This window comes from Simochromis diagramma, unplaced genomic scaffold (assembly GCF_900408965.1).
Source record: "Simochromis diagramma unplaced genomic scaffold, fSimDia1.1 OVJJ01000205.1, whole genome shotgun sequence".
NCBI classification, from domain to species: domain Eukaryota; kingdom Metazoa; phylum Chordata; class Actinopteri; order Cichliformes; family Cichlidae; genus Simochromis; species Simochromis diagramma.
In genome coordinates this window covers 14,888,780-14,902,855 of record NW_024386782.1, presented here as the reverse complement: position 1 = coordinate 14,902,855, position 14,076 = coordinate 14,888,780, and the positions used below count along the sequence as shown (strand labels likewise).

Genomic DNA, 14,076 nt, shown 5'->3' with positions numbered 1-14,076 from the left:
CTGTAGTCCACCACCCCTCCCCACCTACAGAAAACACGCACGCACACACAAAGCAGTACTCATATCCTATACAGTACAATGATCTTATAATTTGAACAACTCTATCAAGTGCATAGGGAGTTGGTGGACCTCCGGTAGCCCTGGGCGTTGGGCTAAACCTCATTTGGGATTACCATAGTTGTCCACTGCTGCAACACAGGCACCTACTCAACTGCATATAATATGGAGGACAATGCAAAAGCATGTTTAAATATATTATTATATGAGATAATACTGCTAGCTTAGTACAGTGCCTCTCGGTTTGGAAACTGAAAAAGGTACATGCCTCACACTCAGGCAGAATTTTACTGATCTAAATATAAACATAATCAAATGGTACAAAATTGAATATTTTTCAACTTCCACTTTATGATTTTTTTTTTAAACTAAGTGCTTAATTCTAGGACAACCTAAATGCCTGCTTGGTCTTTGCTGTCAAGAGAGCAGGTAGCAAAGGTTTAATGAGTCAGCTGTTTGATATGAATAACCTGTCATTACCGGCCACACCATTACCACTGGCTTTGCTGATTATTTACTGATGTAAATAATGGGCAATAGAGTGAAGAGTGAGTCCTTGTGTGATGTAGTCTCAGTGTGTCAGCTTAGATTGGAAATAACAGTGTCGATCATCATGGTTTCATCATAAACAACATTTATTGTGCCCATCTCAGTTGTGGGCCAGTACCCCAGCATATATATATATATAGTATATATATATATATATATATATATATATATATATATATATATATATGAATAACTGTATTTACCTACTGATGCAGCTAGCCCCCCAATTTGAGAGCCACTTATGTACTAAATGAGCAAAAATTTACAGATGAGGCATCAATGAATCATGTTAGCTGACTCTGTGTTAAGTTGATAGGGAAACTAGGCCTACACAGAAACAAGAACAATACTGTATGTGTACCAATCTGAGTTTTTAGCCTTGGCTGAAATGATCCTTTCAAGTGGAAAACATCCAGCTAGCCAAGCATGTGTGAGTGTGAACATACACATACGCAATATATAGTGCATGTACACTTTCACAGTTGAAGTCCTAGCATGTGGTTTGAGAGTTTTGAAAAGAGCTGCCGCCTTCTTTCACTGCTAAATGAAGCAGAGAAGCAATGGCAGCTTCCAGCAAGCAGCCTCATTTGCAGCCGTTCACTCTGTTCGGATCTCAGAAAGAGAAAAAATGGGCAGCAGATGAAAAGATACAGATAGAGCTAAAAAGACAGAAAGAGAAATGATGGATGCTGAAATAAGTGACACTCAAAAAAACATTTGGTGGAATGAAAAGGCCCTTCACACCCACTCTCCACCACTACACCAAAACCAAAATCAATACTCTCTCTGATTTCCCCAAGTGTATGCCAAACCACATTAGTTGAAAGCTATATGCAGGGCATTAAGCATAATGCAGCTCCTAGCTGCTCGTTCCTGAGAAAAGTCGGCCTTGTAATAAATTTAATAACTTAATAAAAACACTTCCCCATGTCTTCTGCAAGTTTTCCCCATAGGATCTTTTCAAACTATGCTCTTCAGGATCCTATATGCTGATTCTTCTTCCCCCTGTAATTCCAAACTCCAAGGGTGATCTTCAGTCCTCTGCAACATGACTCCATCTCCTGTTTCCTCACTGTTTGGCTGAGCTTCAGTACCCTCTAGGGGAGATTGCTGGTAATTTAATGCCACTATGCTTGCTTTTCACACTTCAGCACAAGGATAAGCTGAGTGAATTAAATGTGTTTATTAAGACAGATTGTTAGAGAAGGAAAGGATGGCCATGCGGCATAATTTGTGTGCACCTTTCACAATTTCTGCCACTCTTTCCTACTTTGGTTTCCACCGTAAAGCGAGATTTAGTTCTATGAGAGCGCATTCAATGTCACATATGATTGTTATCACTTTAGAGGATAAAAACAGTATTTTAATTACTTTGTACTAATTGGATTGTTGAGGAGCTGTTCCCTGTGTTTCCACGGTTGCATGTCTTTGGGGTTGTGTAGCAACAACAACAGGGTGACTGACTCTGCCACTTTTGCGGGATATCGGTCTGCTGCCAAGTCCCTGCAGATTTTACTGTAATTAACCAGGCAGAGCCTTGTTTGTGCATGTGGACATGAATAGTAGCTTGTTATTTGAACATTAATGGCTGTGTACGAGTGTGTGTGTTGTGCACAGCTCACAGTTCACCTTGGAACAGCGCCCCAGCAGCTGCGTGTCCTCTGGAGTGCTGTTTATATCAATACTTCCTCCTGTAATCATGTTTTAGGACGGCCCATGCCTCAGTTTCACAGGACGAAACGTGTGATGTTTGCGTCTGTCAACACATTTGCCAACCCACCTTTCAAGTCTCACATTTGACTTTGGGCTTCTGCCATTTTCCTTCCCTCTTGGCATGGGAAAGTTTCAGATTGGAGTACGCAAATGAAACGGGAAGTAAAGCATTAGGAAGATTATTCAAAACGGAATTTTCAAATCCCAGCGGAAGAAAAAGAAAGAATAACGGTCATAGATGAAGATAGTCTTTAATGTTGACCTTGGTGTCTCTCCTTGTTAGGACAAAGGTTCACCTGCAAAATGAAGGAACAATGAACAGTATACAGAGAACATGTTAAACCCATTTGCCATCCATTAAAAGTTGATTTATTCCAGTGCTACTACGTACATTATGCATCATGTGGCAGTGTACACAGAACAATGATTTGGTTACATTTTTTCAGTTTTTTGGGGAGTGGGGGGTTCACTCTGTACTCAGCAGAAGTGTGTTCTGATGCCTGCTCTATGACGAAAGCCTACTTATAATAAAAGTCCGGGATGTGTTAATCATTTTGTCTTATCTACCATTATCAGAGCAACATCATGAATGTCCCTCACTTCACTATGAAATACTGTGTATGTGTTTCATCTTCTAGAAAAGGATCAGTTCAGTAAATATTGGAATGGTGTTTAGGCTGGTCTTTGTGATGGGATACAAAGAAAACCAATTACAACAGAGTAAGGAACAGCAGATCCTGGATTAAATTTCCTATCTGCAAATGTAAAACAATAAAAGGTCTTTTGGGGGTTTCTTTTGTAACTGCCAGAATTTCAATCCCCTCGTGTAATTTCTAGGCATTTTTTTTTACTACATACCTATGACATGCTGGCAGCCACCTACCTTTACCTTTTCACCTTTGTCCTGTTTAAATGGTGACATCTACAATGAGGTCATATTAACAGGACACCCAATCTTGCTGTTCATAACCTTCCTGTCAGTGAATGAGCAAAGTCTTTTCTTTTTTTCGTGCCACCCGATGAAGTCCTTAACACCAGCATTGTTATGTCTCTCTGGGGAAGAGACTCCAGCATCTGTGATCCTTTCTGTTGTAACTACACACCAAGTACAAAATGGGACATGACCTGGGTTTCCATTGCTTCTTCCTCCCTTGCAGTTTTTTTTTGTTTGGGGTTTTCTTTTTTTTTTGGAACCACTTCAATGTCTTTTCTGCAGGCCATCTGTCAAGCCTACTTTTGCATGAGGGACTGATATTCTTAATAATGACAGATGAAAAACGTGAGGGCGTACCAGATGTAATGACAAGGTGGAAACCTTAGATAGAAACAGGCAGGTAAGGCTGTAATCAAGCAGATAGGCTTAGCCATCCTGACTAATTGGATGATACTGATTGAAACAGAGACTGCAAAAGCATGATAGATCTCTTTATAGGCTACTATTAGGGAGAAGTGTAGCACTCTGAGATAGGAAAGGCTAAAGGTGGGGGCAGTAAAGAGTCATGCTTCATCAACTCAAGTTGAAAGGGAAAAAGCTAATATTCATGCTCGATTAAGTTGCACTTGTAGCAAACTGAATACATTCTTAAAAGAAGTGCTCTCTGGTCAATCCAGAGCCTGTGAGATAGCGAACCTGTTTGTTCTCTCACAGGGTTGGACCTAGACTCAGTTAAGCCTAAAGCAGCTTGGAAATAATTAAGACCATGGAAATTATAATGATCCTACAACTGTCCATTTGCTTAAGGGACCACAAATATGAGATTTAGCACTAGCGTTCTTTTGGGACTCAATCTACTGTTTAAATCATCCTAGCCTGCTAACCTGATGACCTCCTGTTCCGTTCTAATGTGCTCTGGGAAAATCCTAAATATTTGTCTTCAAATTAAACTTTGCAAGTCATCACAGCACTAGAATATGCCAGTGCATGCTTTCATAGATGTTTCCCCCTCACTTCTTATCCATCACTGTACCACTCAGATAACCAAAGCAAAGGCCTCAAAGAACAGTTCAATGTTGTACTTTACTACTGAGAGCTGTCCACTTAGGCTACAGGTCTGTACAGTAAATATAAAGCTAGTATTAGAAACCAGTTAGCTTATGCTCCTGATGAATCAATTGAAGCCACAGACTGAAAGTGACAAAACTCAGAAGCTCTGACAGACATGCCCAATTTTACAGTAGAAGCAAAATCTTTACAATGGATTTGGTACCTATAGCCAATTTCCCAGTTTATAACAACTGTTCGGAATAATTGTGACTTAATTAGACTTTATTTGTAATAAAGCTTGAACTATAATTAAGGGTCTATCTGAGTATTTTGTCTTGCTCTTGTCATACTAAAAGATATTTTAAGAAACTGGCTGTTCAGTTTCTTTGATAAGTACATTTTAAGTCTGTTTTTCACTAGTCAAAGTTTGTGTTGTGTTCAATATCACAGTGAACTCCTGATACATCTTTTTCTAAACTTTCCCAGTCAGTGCTAGCATTACAAACCATGAGTCACTGCAGCTCTCTGAGAAAAAAAAAACCCTCACAAAAAAGCCCCCAGTGCATCCAGTATAATCTACATAATGGAGATAGTGACACAATATGCTAGCGATAGCTTAAGAGGAGCTAGAGCTAGCTTATATCTCGGGTTGTTTTGATTCTGGCTGGACTCAGGAATGTAAGTAGTTAATGTGAATTTGTGTTTATTACTTAAATTCCTCCGCATGTATATGACAACATACTCAAAAATGAATCTTGCAGTCTCCCACCAGTTAAGCCAATCTAAAGCTAATTTTATATTTAAAGTACAGACATGAGGGGTAGTGATAACATACTAGACTACAAGACAGCATATAAGTTTAATCGTTTTTCCTTTTCTTAACTGTAAAACTATGGTTTATTTACTTTGAGATCAGTTCACTGTTTTGTAACCCGAAAAGTTTCTTCAGTATTTTTTGTATTTTTGAGGATTTTTTTTGGTAATACTGATTTTTTTTTTTTTAAATCTCTCTTCATATTTTAAACAGGATCAACTTGCTGCAATTCTCTAGGTTCTGCAACTCTAAAAAAAACACAGGTATCCTCGCAAAATAAAAAATTGGGGGAAAACAAAATTAAAAAATATAATACAAAAGAAAAGCAACCAACAAACCAAAGGTAATCTAATGAAACCAAGCGTATAAATAACCAGAGCCATCTGGGTGTGATCCATAACTACTTCTGGACAGAACCATGCAAAAGAGCTGGGTTAGTTACTCAGTTTGACCAGTGATGTGTTTGTGCCTGTATCCCAGCAGACCTCAAGCCATGCAATTTTCTGAAGACCACAGGAAGTTCTAATTAGTGGTAGTGAGAAAGGTAGACTACTACATATTTCATATTTGTTGTGTATGAGTGTGCAGCATTGAGCTTAAAGTGAACTTGTTCTCTGAAACACACAAATATGCTCTCAATCTGTCTCGCCATGGGTTTCTCGCTGTACTTCTCCATTTGTCGCTGTGTTAGAAATAGAAAAACAGGTTTTCAAAACATTTAGAGTTGCGGTGTAATGGAGGCAATGTTATGCATGTTAGACATTTTCTTTAAAGTTTTGGAGAGGAATGTATCTGAAAAAGGAATGCAATGTTGTATTTAGACTGTTAACATCGTAAAAAAGCTCTGAAATTAGTAATTAAATAACCCTCTACTATTTATACATTCAGGCACTGAAAAATCACATGTCAATATGTAACTAAAAAAGATAGTCGCTCTCATTTTTTTCCTTGGTAAGAACAAGGAAGCTGATACCTTGAAGTTGGCAATAGTGATCATTTTTCCTACCCAGTAGTAATGCCATATGCATCCCCATTGCTATTTATTTGTGTAACAGTTTCTCCTCCCCTTTAAGTGCATTTTCAATCACTGACCTGAAGTCAGAGCTTTTGTAGCCTCTCCTAAAGCTTTCACCCTAAACTATGGGAAAGAATCCATGACACTAGTCATTTGAAAGGGAAGTCCAATGGTTTGTCTTGTTCTCCTCACCGGACAAACAGGTAGACGGACAGATGGGTGGACAGATGTCCTCCATGGCCTCAGAGGGCCAGCAGGTGAGCCAAGGCCCTCAGCTCCACAGACCAACTTCCCCCCTTGTTGTTAAGGACTCTCCGGTGTGATAGCCAGCTCTCACCTCAGCAACCCTGAACTCAGTCTTTTTCTTTTTTTTTTTTTAACTATACAAGGGCTTTTACAAAAAAAGCTAACTTGGACAGCCATACAATGGCTAAAACATAAACCATATCTCTACTTTATCTCAGTTTGTAATTTTTTTTCTATTTTTCTTTTTTGGATGCATTTGTTTTTTCTTGATTTAAGTCTTTGCTTGCTTTTCTTTGTTCTTTTCGAGTAGCTCTAATCAGGCCTGTGCTGAGAGGCTCAGTCACAGAGAAACTGGTTTTCTGGATTTTTTTTTTTTCATTAGGTGGAGAGGAAGGAATGAGTGGGAGGGAAAGGACAAGGATCAGGTCACGGACCAAGATGTGGGTTCATTATTAGTCCAGACATGGACTTGCCAGCAGATATGAGACAGAATTGGATGGGACAGAATGAGGCGACACGTTGGTTTGGGAAAGGTGGGGCTCAAAGGTGATTACAGAAGATTTGTCAAGGTTATCCGCTATCAGAGGAGGTGTGTGGTGCTGTGGAGGGAGAGCGCCGCCTACGGGCGGTGGAAGTCCAGGATCGCTCGGAGCGTTCGGAACGCTCAGAGGCTAGCGAAGCGGGTCGAAAGCGGTGAACAAAGCCGTCCAGGAAGTCCTGCTGCTGCTGGGTTATGGCTTGCGAGATGAGGCAGGGCAGTGCCTGCAGGCTGCCCGTCACTGAGTCCAGCTTGTCCTCCAATGTGCCGATGCGCTTATCCAGCTCCTCACTGCGTTCCTGCAGCTCCGACACCAGGTCATACATCACATTCTGGGTCTAATGAAGGAGAGAAAGTAAATGTGTTTTGGGACAAGAAGGAACAGGAGGACAGAGACACGAGGGACAAGGGAGGAAGAGGCAAGATAGAAACATTAAGAAGCTGTTTCACAACTTGTTGCAACAACTAAAATTAGGAGATGATATACAGTAGGACACATATAGTGATTAAGGAAAAAAAAACCTTAATGTAACAGTAATAATAAATTCCATGAGTAGACAACTACAGTAAATATATTACAGCAGAGGAGGAAATAATTTAAAGGAAGCAGTAGGAAGGGGAGCTGTAAAGTTTCAGCAAGTCAGCATAGATTTTATCTTCCCATAGATTTTACAACCAACTTCTCCAATCCATTTATAGCTCCTGAAGGTCTTTAATCCTTTATGTGTTTGCTTGACACAACTCATTTATATAATGAAAAGCATCTCTAGTATTTAGGTACTTATTGCTTAACAGTTCATGCAGTTCTGGCCAGCTCAGCATGTGGCATCTGCAAGTAATTATTGCATCTCAACTAAGCAGTTTTCAATATTGCAAAATTAATCACACATTATATACAACATATTGCATTCTTCAACATCACAGAGCATTTTATAAGATTTGCAATTTAACAGTCATCTGCAGAGATTACAAAATACTCATGTAGGGTCTCCAGGCATGTGTGCCCCTCAGAAATCAAATCTAAAATCCAGATGTGAAAGGTTTATATCTCTATGGGGTTTGAAAATAAAGCTGAGCCACTGTAGGGTGTATGCAGATTGATCTGACCATTGAGCACAGTAAGGCGCAAGTAAACACACATTAAAGCGATTGGCCTTGGAACCTTTTAAAATACACACTGGAGTGCAAATGCCATCCACATCAAATGAAGTCAATGCAGCCATGCACCTCCCTTTGAACCCCCTCTCAGCTCTGGTGCCTCAGCTGACATCTGTACAGCCAGACAGAAGCTACTGAAGCATTTCTGTATTCAGCCTCTTATGGACAGATGCTGTTTACAGTGTGTCATCAGGTTCAGGTTCTTCAAACTGAGTAGTCTCGCATTAGGGTTCATTCTCCAAAGAGTTAGCTTGGCCAAGATCACTTTTTAAGGCAGTGCAGGTGCCGTTTGATTTGATGTGATGCGTAGATGTAGAATTTAAAATGGTATGATAATGTCAAACATGAAATTTGAAAAGGAGTTAACAATGGAGACATAATAAATAAAAGAAATAAATATCAATTATATTATTTATTGTGTACAATAACTTTACCACTTTAATGATTTCTATAAAACTGAGAAAATAGTCCATGAAATAAAGTTAGAATTGATTCTGACTGATTGTATTTTCATCTTCTCCCGCAAACTATAGATAACGTAACAGTAAAAGTTTTAAAAGTTATATTTAAGAATGAAACTGATGACCTGCACTGAATGACGTAATGTTTGACATTTGTATTAGCCCTCAAAAACTATTAAGTATTAGATTAAAAAGAGCACTCCTCTCAAATGTTGAAGCCTGAACAACTAAAGCAATCTTAACCTTCTAACACTTCAAGAGCTGCACATATTGTCTACCTGGGATGTTGCATCTTGGGCCAAGCATTCTAACCAGTTGCCTAAAACCCTGCTTTTCAACCACATAATCACATCAGTAATTTCTATCCACCATTTGCTCTTCCTTTCATATGCAGTAGAATTAGCAAGTAGTCCAGCAATGTTTGCTCAAGTTATTTGTTTACATTTGGGTCTCATATAAAAAGTTGCTATTATCTCCTCCTCTGAAGCCTGGTTGTACTCAATGTGTTTTTGCCTGAAGTAATATAAAAAGTTAGTTGTTTCCACCTTTAGTCTGAAAGGTTTTCTTGCATATTTTGCAAAGTAGTGAGCTTTGCTGCTAGTTGTTGAAGTAGCTTCCTTTTTGTTACCAAATCATCATCAGAGGATGATACACGCTCTTGCTCTCAGACATGCCAGGCTTGTCTCGTTATTCTGTGTGCTGGGGAATGTAAATACAGGCCTTGGATATAGTAATAATGATATGGTACTTTTTTATTATGTATTTGCGGATGATATGATATGGCACAACCCTATTTTCCTAGGGTTTTTTTGCTGACTATTCAAAAAAAAAGAAAAAAAAGAATGTACAACTTGATGCAGTCCCAGGATTGGCTCACCTATCAGCTTTATGCGGTAAGCTAAAGACGCTACAATTTTTAAGTGCACGGGGAGAACACTGAAAATATCCTAGGACAAAACCTTGGGGTTCCCTGTAGTTTATGTCCTCGGAAAGAGCCTGCTTAGGCCCTTCCTGAGAAGAATATCTCCATATAATAGAAGAATATACATTCAGTCAGTTTAAATAAAGACAGAATAGCAACGGCAAGTTAAAATCATCACAGCACAAATTATATCAAAACCTTCAAATGATTAAGTTAGATTTTTAACTTGGAAAACTTACCTTTGCCAGGTCCACCAAGGTGTTAGCCTGATCATTGAGTTTCCTTTGCTCCATCTTAACACTGCGCAGTCTGAATGGGCGCACAAGGAGGTGTGAACATGAAAAACAGGGAAGGAGAATGTGGACAAAAGGAAAGAGATGACAGCAAGGAAGAGAGGAGAGCAGAGTGAAGAAGGGGAAGGAGGGTAGTTTGAAGGAGTAGAGCACAGAGAGACAGGTTTTTGAGGGGCAGAGAGGGCCAATAGAAAAGAAAGGAGGAGGAGGAGGAACAACAAATGTTTTATCAGGACACTTCTTTCACTGATGACATTGAAAAGAAAGTAAGACATGCATTGTAAATATTTTCTTTATGTATTTATATTTATACACATATATGGAAGTGTATGCATATAAATATATATTAAAGGCATTCCTGGTCTTGGTCAATACAATACCAACCAAAACATGCAAAATTACAGAAGCATACTACACTCATTTTGAAAAAAAAAAAAATAGACTGTTTGTCATGTTTAAGCTAGCTCTTTTTTGTTATAACAAGATCTTTTTTTCACAACGTTACAGTCCTTTAAGCAGCAGGTGGCAGCAAGTATTTTTGTTGTAATGAGAAATGATGCTAATAGTGAGAGATGATCTTGTTACAAGCCAAAAAAAGAATCAGTTTTTGAAAAAGTGGGAATAGGAGCTCAATACGTGAAAGAAATGTATTATTAGGAGTTAAAAATGCCCCTGTGAGCAAGAATGCAATATGCTTCCATACAAGAAAATCCCAAAACCTGTTTGAAATCAAAACATTCCCATCTCTTTCCAAAACTAAGACATTGAAAAAAGGAAAAAGATGGCATGCCCTTTGTCAGTGCTACACACAGCTCAGTGGTAGGACTTCAGATATACACACTGGTCATTCAGTAAGCGTGCAGTGACTATGACTGACTTTGTGCACAATGAAACGAGTTGAGTGTTTTCAGTGCTGGATATTGTGAGTGTGTGTGTGTGTGTGTGTGAGAGAGTGCATATGTGCATGAGCTGATGTGTGTATGTGTGGATGCCACAGATAAAGGATGAAACTTGCCAGAAATAAACTGCCTAATGACACTGCTGAACATACGGCAACATCGACATTTCAAACATTTTAAATGAAATGCTGCACGATGATACATTGGACATGTTTTGTGATGCCTTCAACAAAGCGCCTCCTTATCTCTAATCAAATACATTATGGCTCTGTAAGAACTGTTAACGCTGATGTGCATAATATGCCATTGTTAGCAGTGGCATCACACAGCCATCATCTGAATGTGCGAGGGGAAGAATTTCCCTGTTCGGCAAATTATGAGACAGGATGACATTCAAGGGCATTTATTCATGTGCAAATCAGTATATCAGAGCAGAGTGAGACTGCTCGCTTACGGCTCTATCTCTGTGGGAAACTGCTCCAGCTCGTATGTGTCTGTTTGCCCGGCTTTGTCATCCCTTATGGCTGTCGAAGAATTGGGACTATTTGAGGTAAAAGCTCTACTTATTAGCGTAACACATTTTGAGTACAATTTTGTTCTACAAAACCCCAATGTACATGTTGCGCTGTGCCTTTTGTGCCATCCTATTGATGTCATGTACAAGGCCTTGTTGTTTGATCTCATATTAGAAAGGGAAAAAACAGCATAAATCAAGACTAAATCAACAGCAAGCATTTGATCCACATTAGAACTACAGGATAGAACACTGTGCTTATTTATGTCATCACAAAACCTTCAGGAGTGTAGGATGAGTTCTGTTGATGCAGGTTAATATAGCCCCAGAGCAGCTATATTAATCATGGGCAACAATATACACTACATCATCAATGATTATGAACTGCTGGCCAAGCCAACAAAGCTCCAAGCTCATTCTGCGCAAGATGCTTTTTCTTTCACACGTTCTCTCCAGACAGCCCTCCACTATCGACAATGTGGATGCTTTTCGTTCATTCAAGTCAGGGGGGAAATGGGAGGGAGAGGGAAGTAAATGGAACACTGAAGTAAAGAAAAAAAAAAACACACAACCGAAAACAGCAATTCAGCATCCATCCTTTTTTTCTTCTTCTTCTTTTTTTTTTTTTAGCAACAAGTAAACTTTTTATTTTTTTTTACATGCATGTCGAACGCAGACATGGAGAGAGGAGGAGCAGGAGGATGTTGAAGAAACAGTAGGAAGAGGATACATAGAAGACTCAACTTACTTCTGAGCTCTGCGGTGATAGAGCAAAACAAAGACAGAACACAGTACAGATTTTTAACCCCACAACATTCACGAAACGAGCGAAAACCATTACACTTCTCACTGTAAGCACAGGGTAAAAAGAGGGTCGCGGGGAGAGGGGAGCAAGGGAGGGGAACAGGAAGGACCATTACACTAGATTGCAGAGTGTTTGTGTGTATGTGTGTGTGTGTGTGTGCGTGAGTGTACGTGTGTGCGCGCGCACGCTCTGTATGTGTCCATCTGTGAGAGCTTACATATGTGTATGACAATCAAAGGAAATGGTCTTCAAGGAGAGGACATTGTGGGAAAACAGCATTGTTGATACTATCAGATATACACAACTATGTGGTATTATAGCTGATAACGCTGCCTAACAACAAATAACATTAAGGAATGAACCCAAAGGGACTATTTTCTTTTACAGCTAATCAGTAAGAATTACATTATTTCAGATTAACAGTTCAAATGATAATACAGCCTAAATATTTTAACCACAAGTAGCATTAAAGATTGAGCATCATTAGTTCTGGTTTTAGGCCATGCTGAAAGTCTCCTTGGTAGTTTGTGGTGAACGTCTCTGTCATATTTAGATTAGATTATGCAAAACACACAAGGTGCAGTGAACTTACTGGTGAATGGCTTGGAGAAACTTGCGCTGGTGTTTCCGCACCTTGGCGTGATCTATCTTCTTGACCAATTTTGTGTGTTTGTAAATGAGCCATGTTTCCCTGAGTACATTGGCAGCTGTGTTCTTTACCTATGAAACAAGGGCGAGAAACTTATATAACATAGAGTAGTTTGAACTGCTCTGACAGATTACAGACTGAAGCACCCATCTGTGTGTATTATTATGATTAACAATAATTTCAAAAAGTGGTTACACACAGAAAAATAAAACAATAAAAAAGGTTAAGTTAGAATTACATGTGCCAAAAACTCATTGTATTTGACTCCATACACACACTCACCAGCCATTTCATTAGTTGCACCTAGCTAATACTGGTTTTGGATTTGTGAGAGCCAATTCCTCATGACATCACACAGTTACTGCAGATTTATCAGCTGCACATCCATGACATAAATCTCCCATTCAACCACATCACAAAGTTGCCCAGTTGGACTGAAACTTCTTGTCATTTTCAAGAAACCGGTTAGAAACGATCTGAGCTTTGCGACATGGGGCTTTATCCTGTTGGAAGCTGCCATTGGAAGCTGGGTACACTGTGGTCATTAAGGGTCGGACAGGTGGTGTTTAAAGGGCGTTCAGCTGGTACTAAGTGCGTTTAAGCACCTATAGTTCATTTACTCTGGTCCAAATCAGTTTATGAATTTGTAAGCTTGTAGCTTTCCCCGTGGTTTGGTTTGTTTACACAGAGTAAAGTCCAAGAGAACCAAAATGCATCACTGCAAACTACGTGAGAGCGTTCAGTCTGCTTGAATGGATCCGTGCATTCATGGTGTTTATGCCATATTCTGACCCTACCATCTGAATGTTGCAGTAGAAACTGAGACTCATCAGACCAGGCAATGTTTTTCCAATCTTCTGTTGTCAAGTTTTGTTTAGTCCATTGTCGCACCCGGCCGGATTCTCTGCTGCTATAGCCCATCCGCTTCAAGGTATGACATATTGTGCATTCAGAGGAGCTCTTCTGCATACATTTCAGTTCAATTTTATTTATATAAAGCCAATTCCCGACAAAAATTGCCTCAAAGTTTCTTATAATGTAAGGGAAAGACCTTAAAATATTAGAAAGTTATCCCAAACAACCCCCTGTCAACAGTTGGAAGGAAAAACTCCCTTTTAACAGGAAAAAACCTCTGACAGAATCAGGCTCAGGGAGTGGCAGCCATCTGCCACAACTTGTGGGGGGTGAGGGGAAAGAGAAAAGAGCAGAAAGAGGACGAAGGGAGAGAGAGTCAGGGTTTAATAGTTACAAACGATTAAAACCAATAGTCGGCAGAAAACACACATAGGTTTCTTCAGCATGTTGTTTTGCCCATGTCTGCATATTTAAATGCACTGATTTCCTGTCATGTGACTGGCTGGTTAGACGTTTGCATTAACAAGCAGTTGAAGAGGTGTACCCAATAAAGTGGCTGGTAAGTGTATTGTTTATTCTCCAATCCCAGTCAAATTAACAGACT

General features: G+C 39.5%; 1 protein-coding gene across 2 annotated transcripts in view; it reads right to left on the bottom strand.

Moving 5' to 3' along the window:
• Window positions 1-2,665: 2,665 nt before the first annotated feature.
• The window catches only part of kcnn1a (potassium intermediate/small conductance calcium-activated channel, subfamily N, member 1a), a 65,429-nt gene continuing 54,018 nt past the window's right edge, over window positions 2,666-14,076 (bottom strand). Inside the window, exons 7-10 of one of the 2 annotated variants that reach the window (XM_040022108.1) lie at window positions 12,561-12,688; window positions 11,912-11,920; window positions 9,697-9,766; window positions 2,666-7,254 (exon numbers count right to left, since the gene is read on the bottom strand). In XM_040022108.1, coding sequence (XP_039878042.1) covers window positions 6,949-7,254; window positions 9,697-9,766; window positions 11,912-11,920; window positions 12,561-12,688 — 513 coding nt within the window. In that variant the 3' untranslated portion in view covers window positions 2,666-6,948. The remainder of the gene's footprint in view (window positions 7,255-9,696; window positions 9,767-11,911; window positions 11,921-12,560; window positions 12,689-14,076) is intronic. The other variant, XM_040022109.1, reaches the window with a different exon arrangement.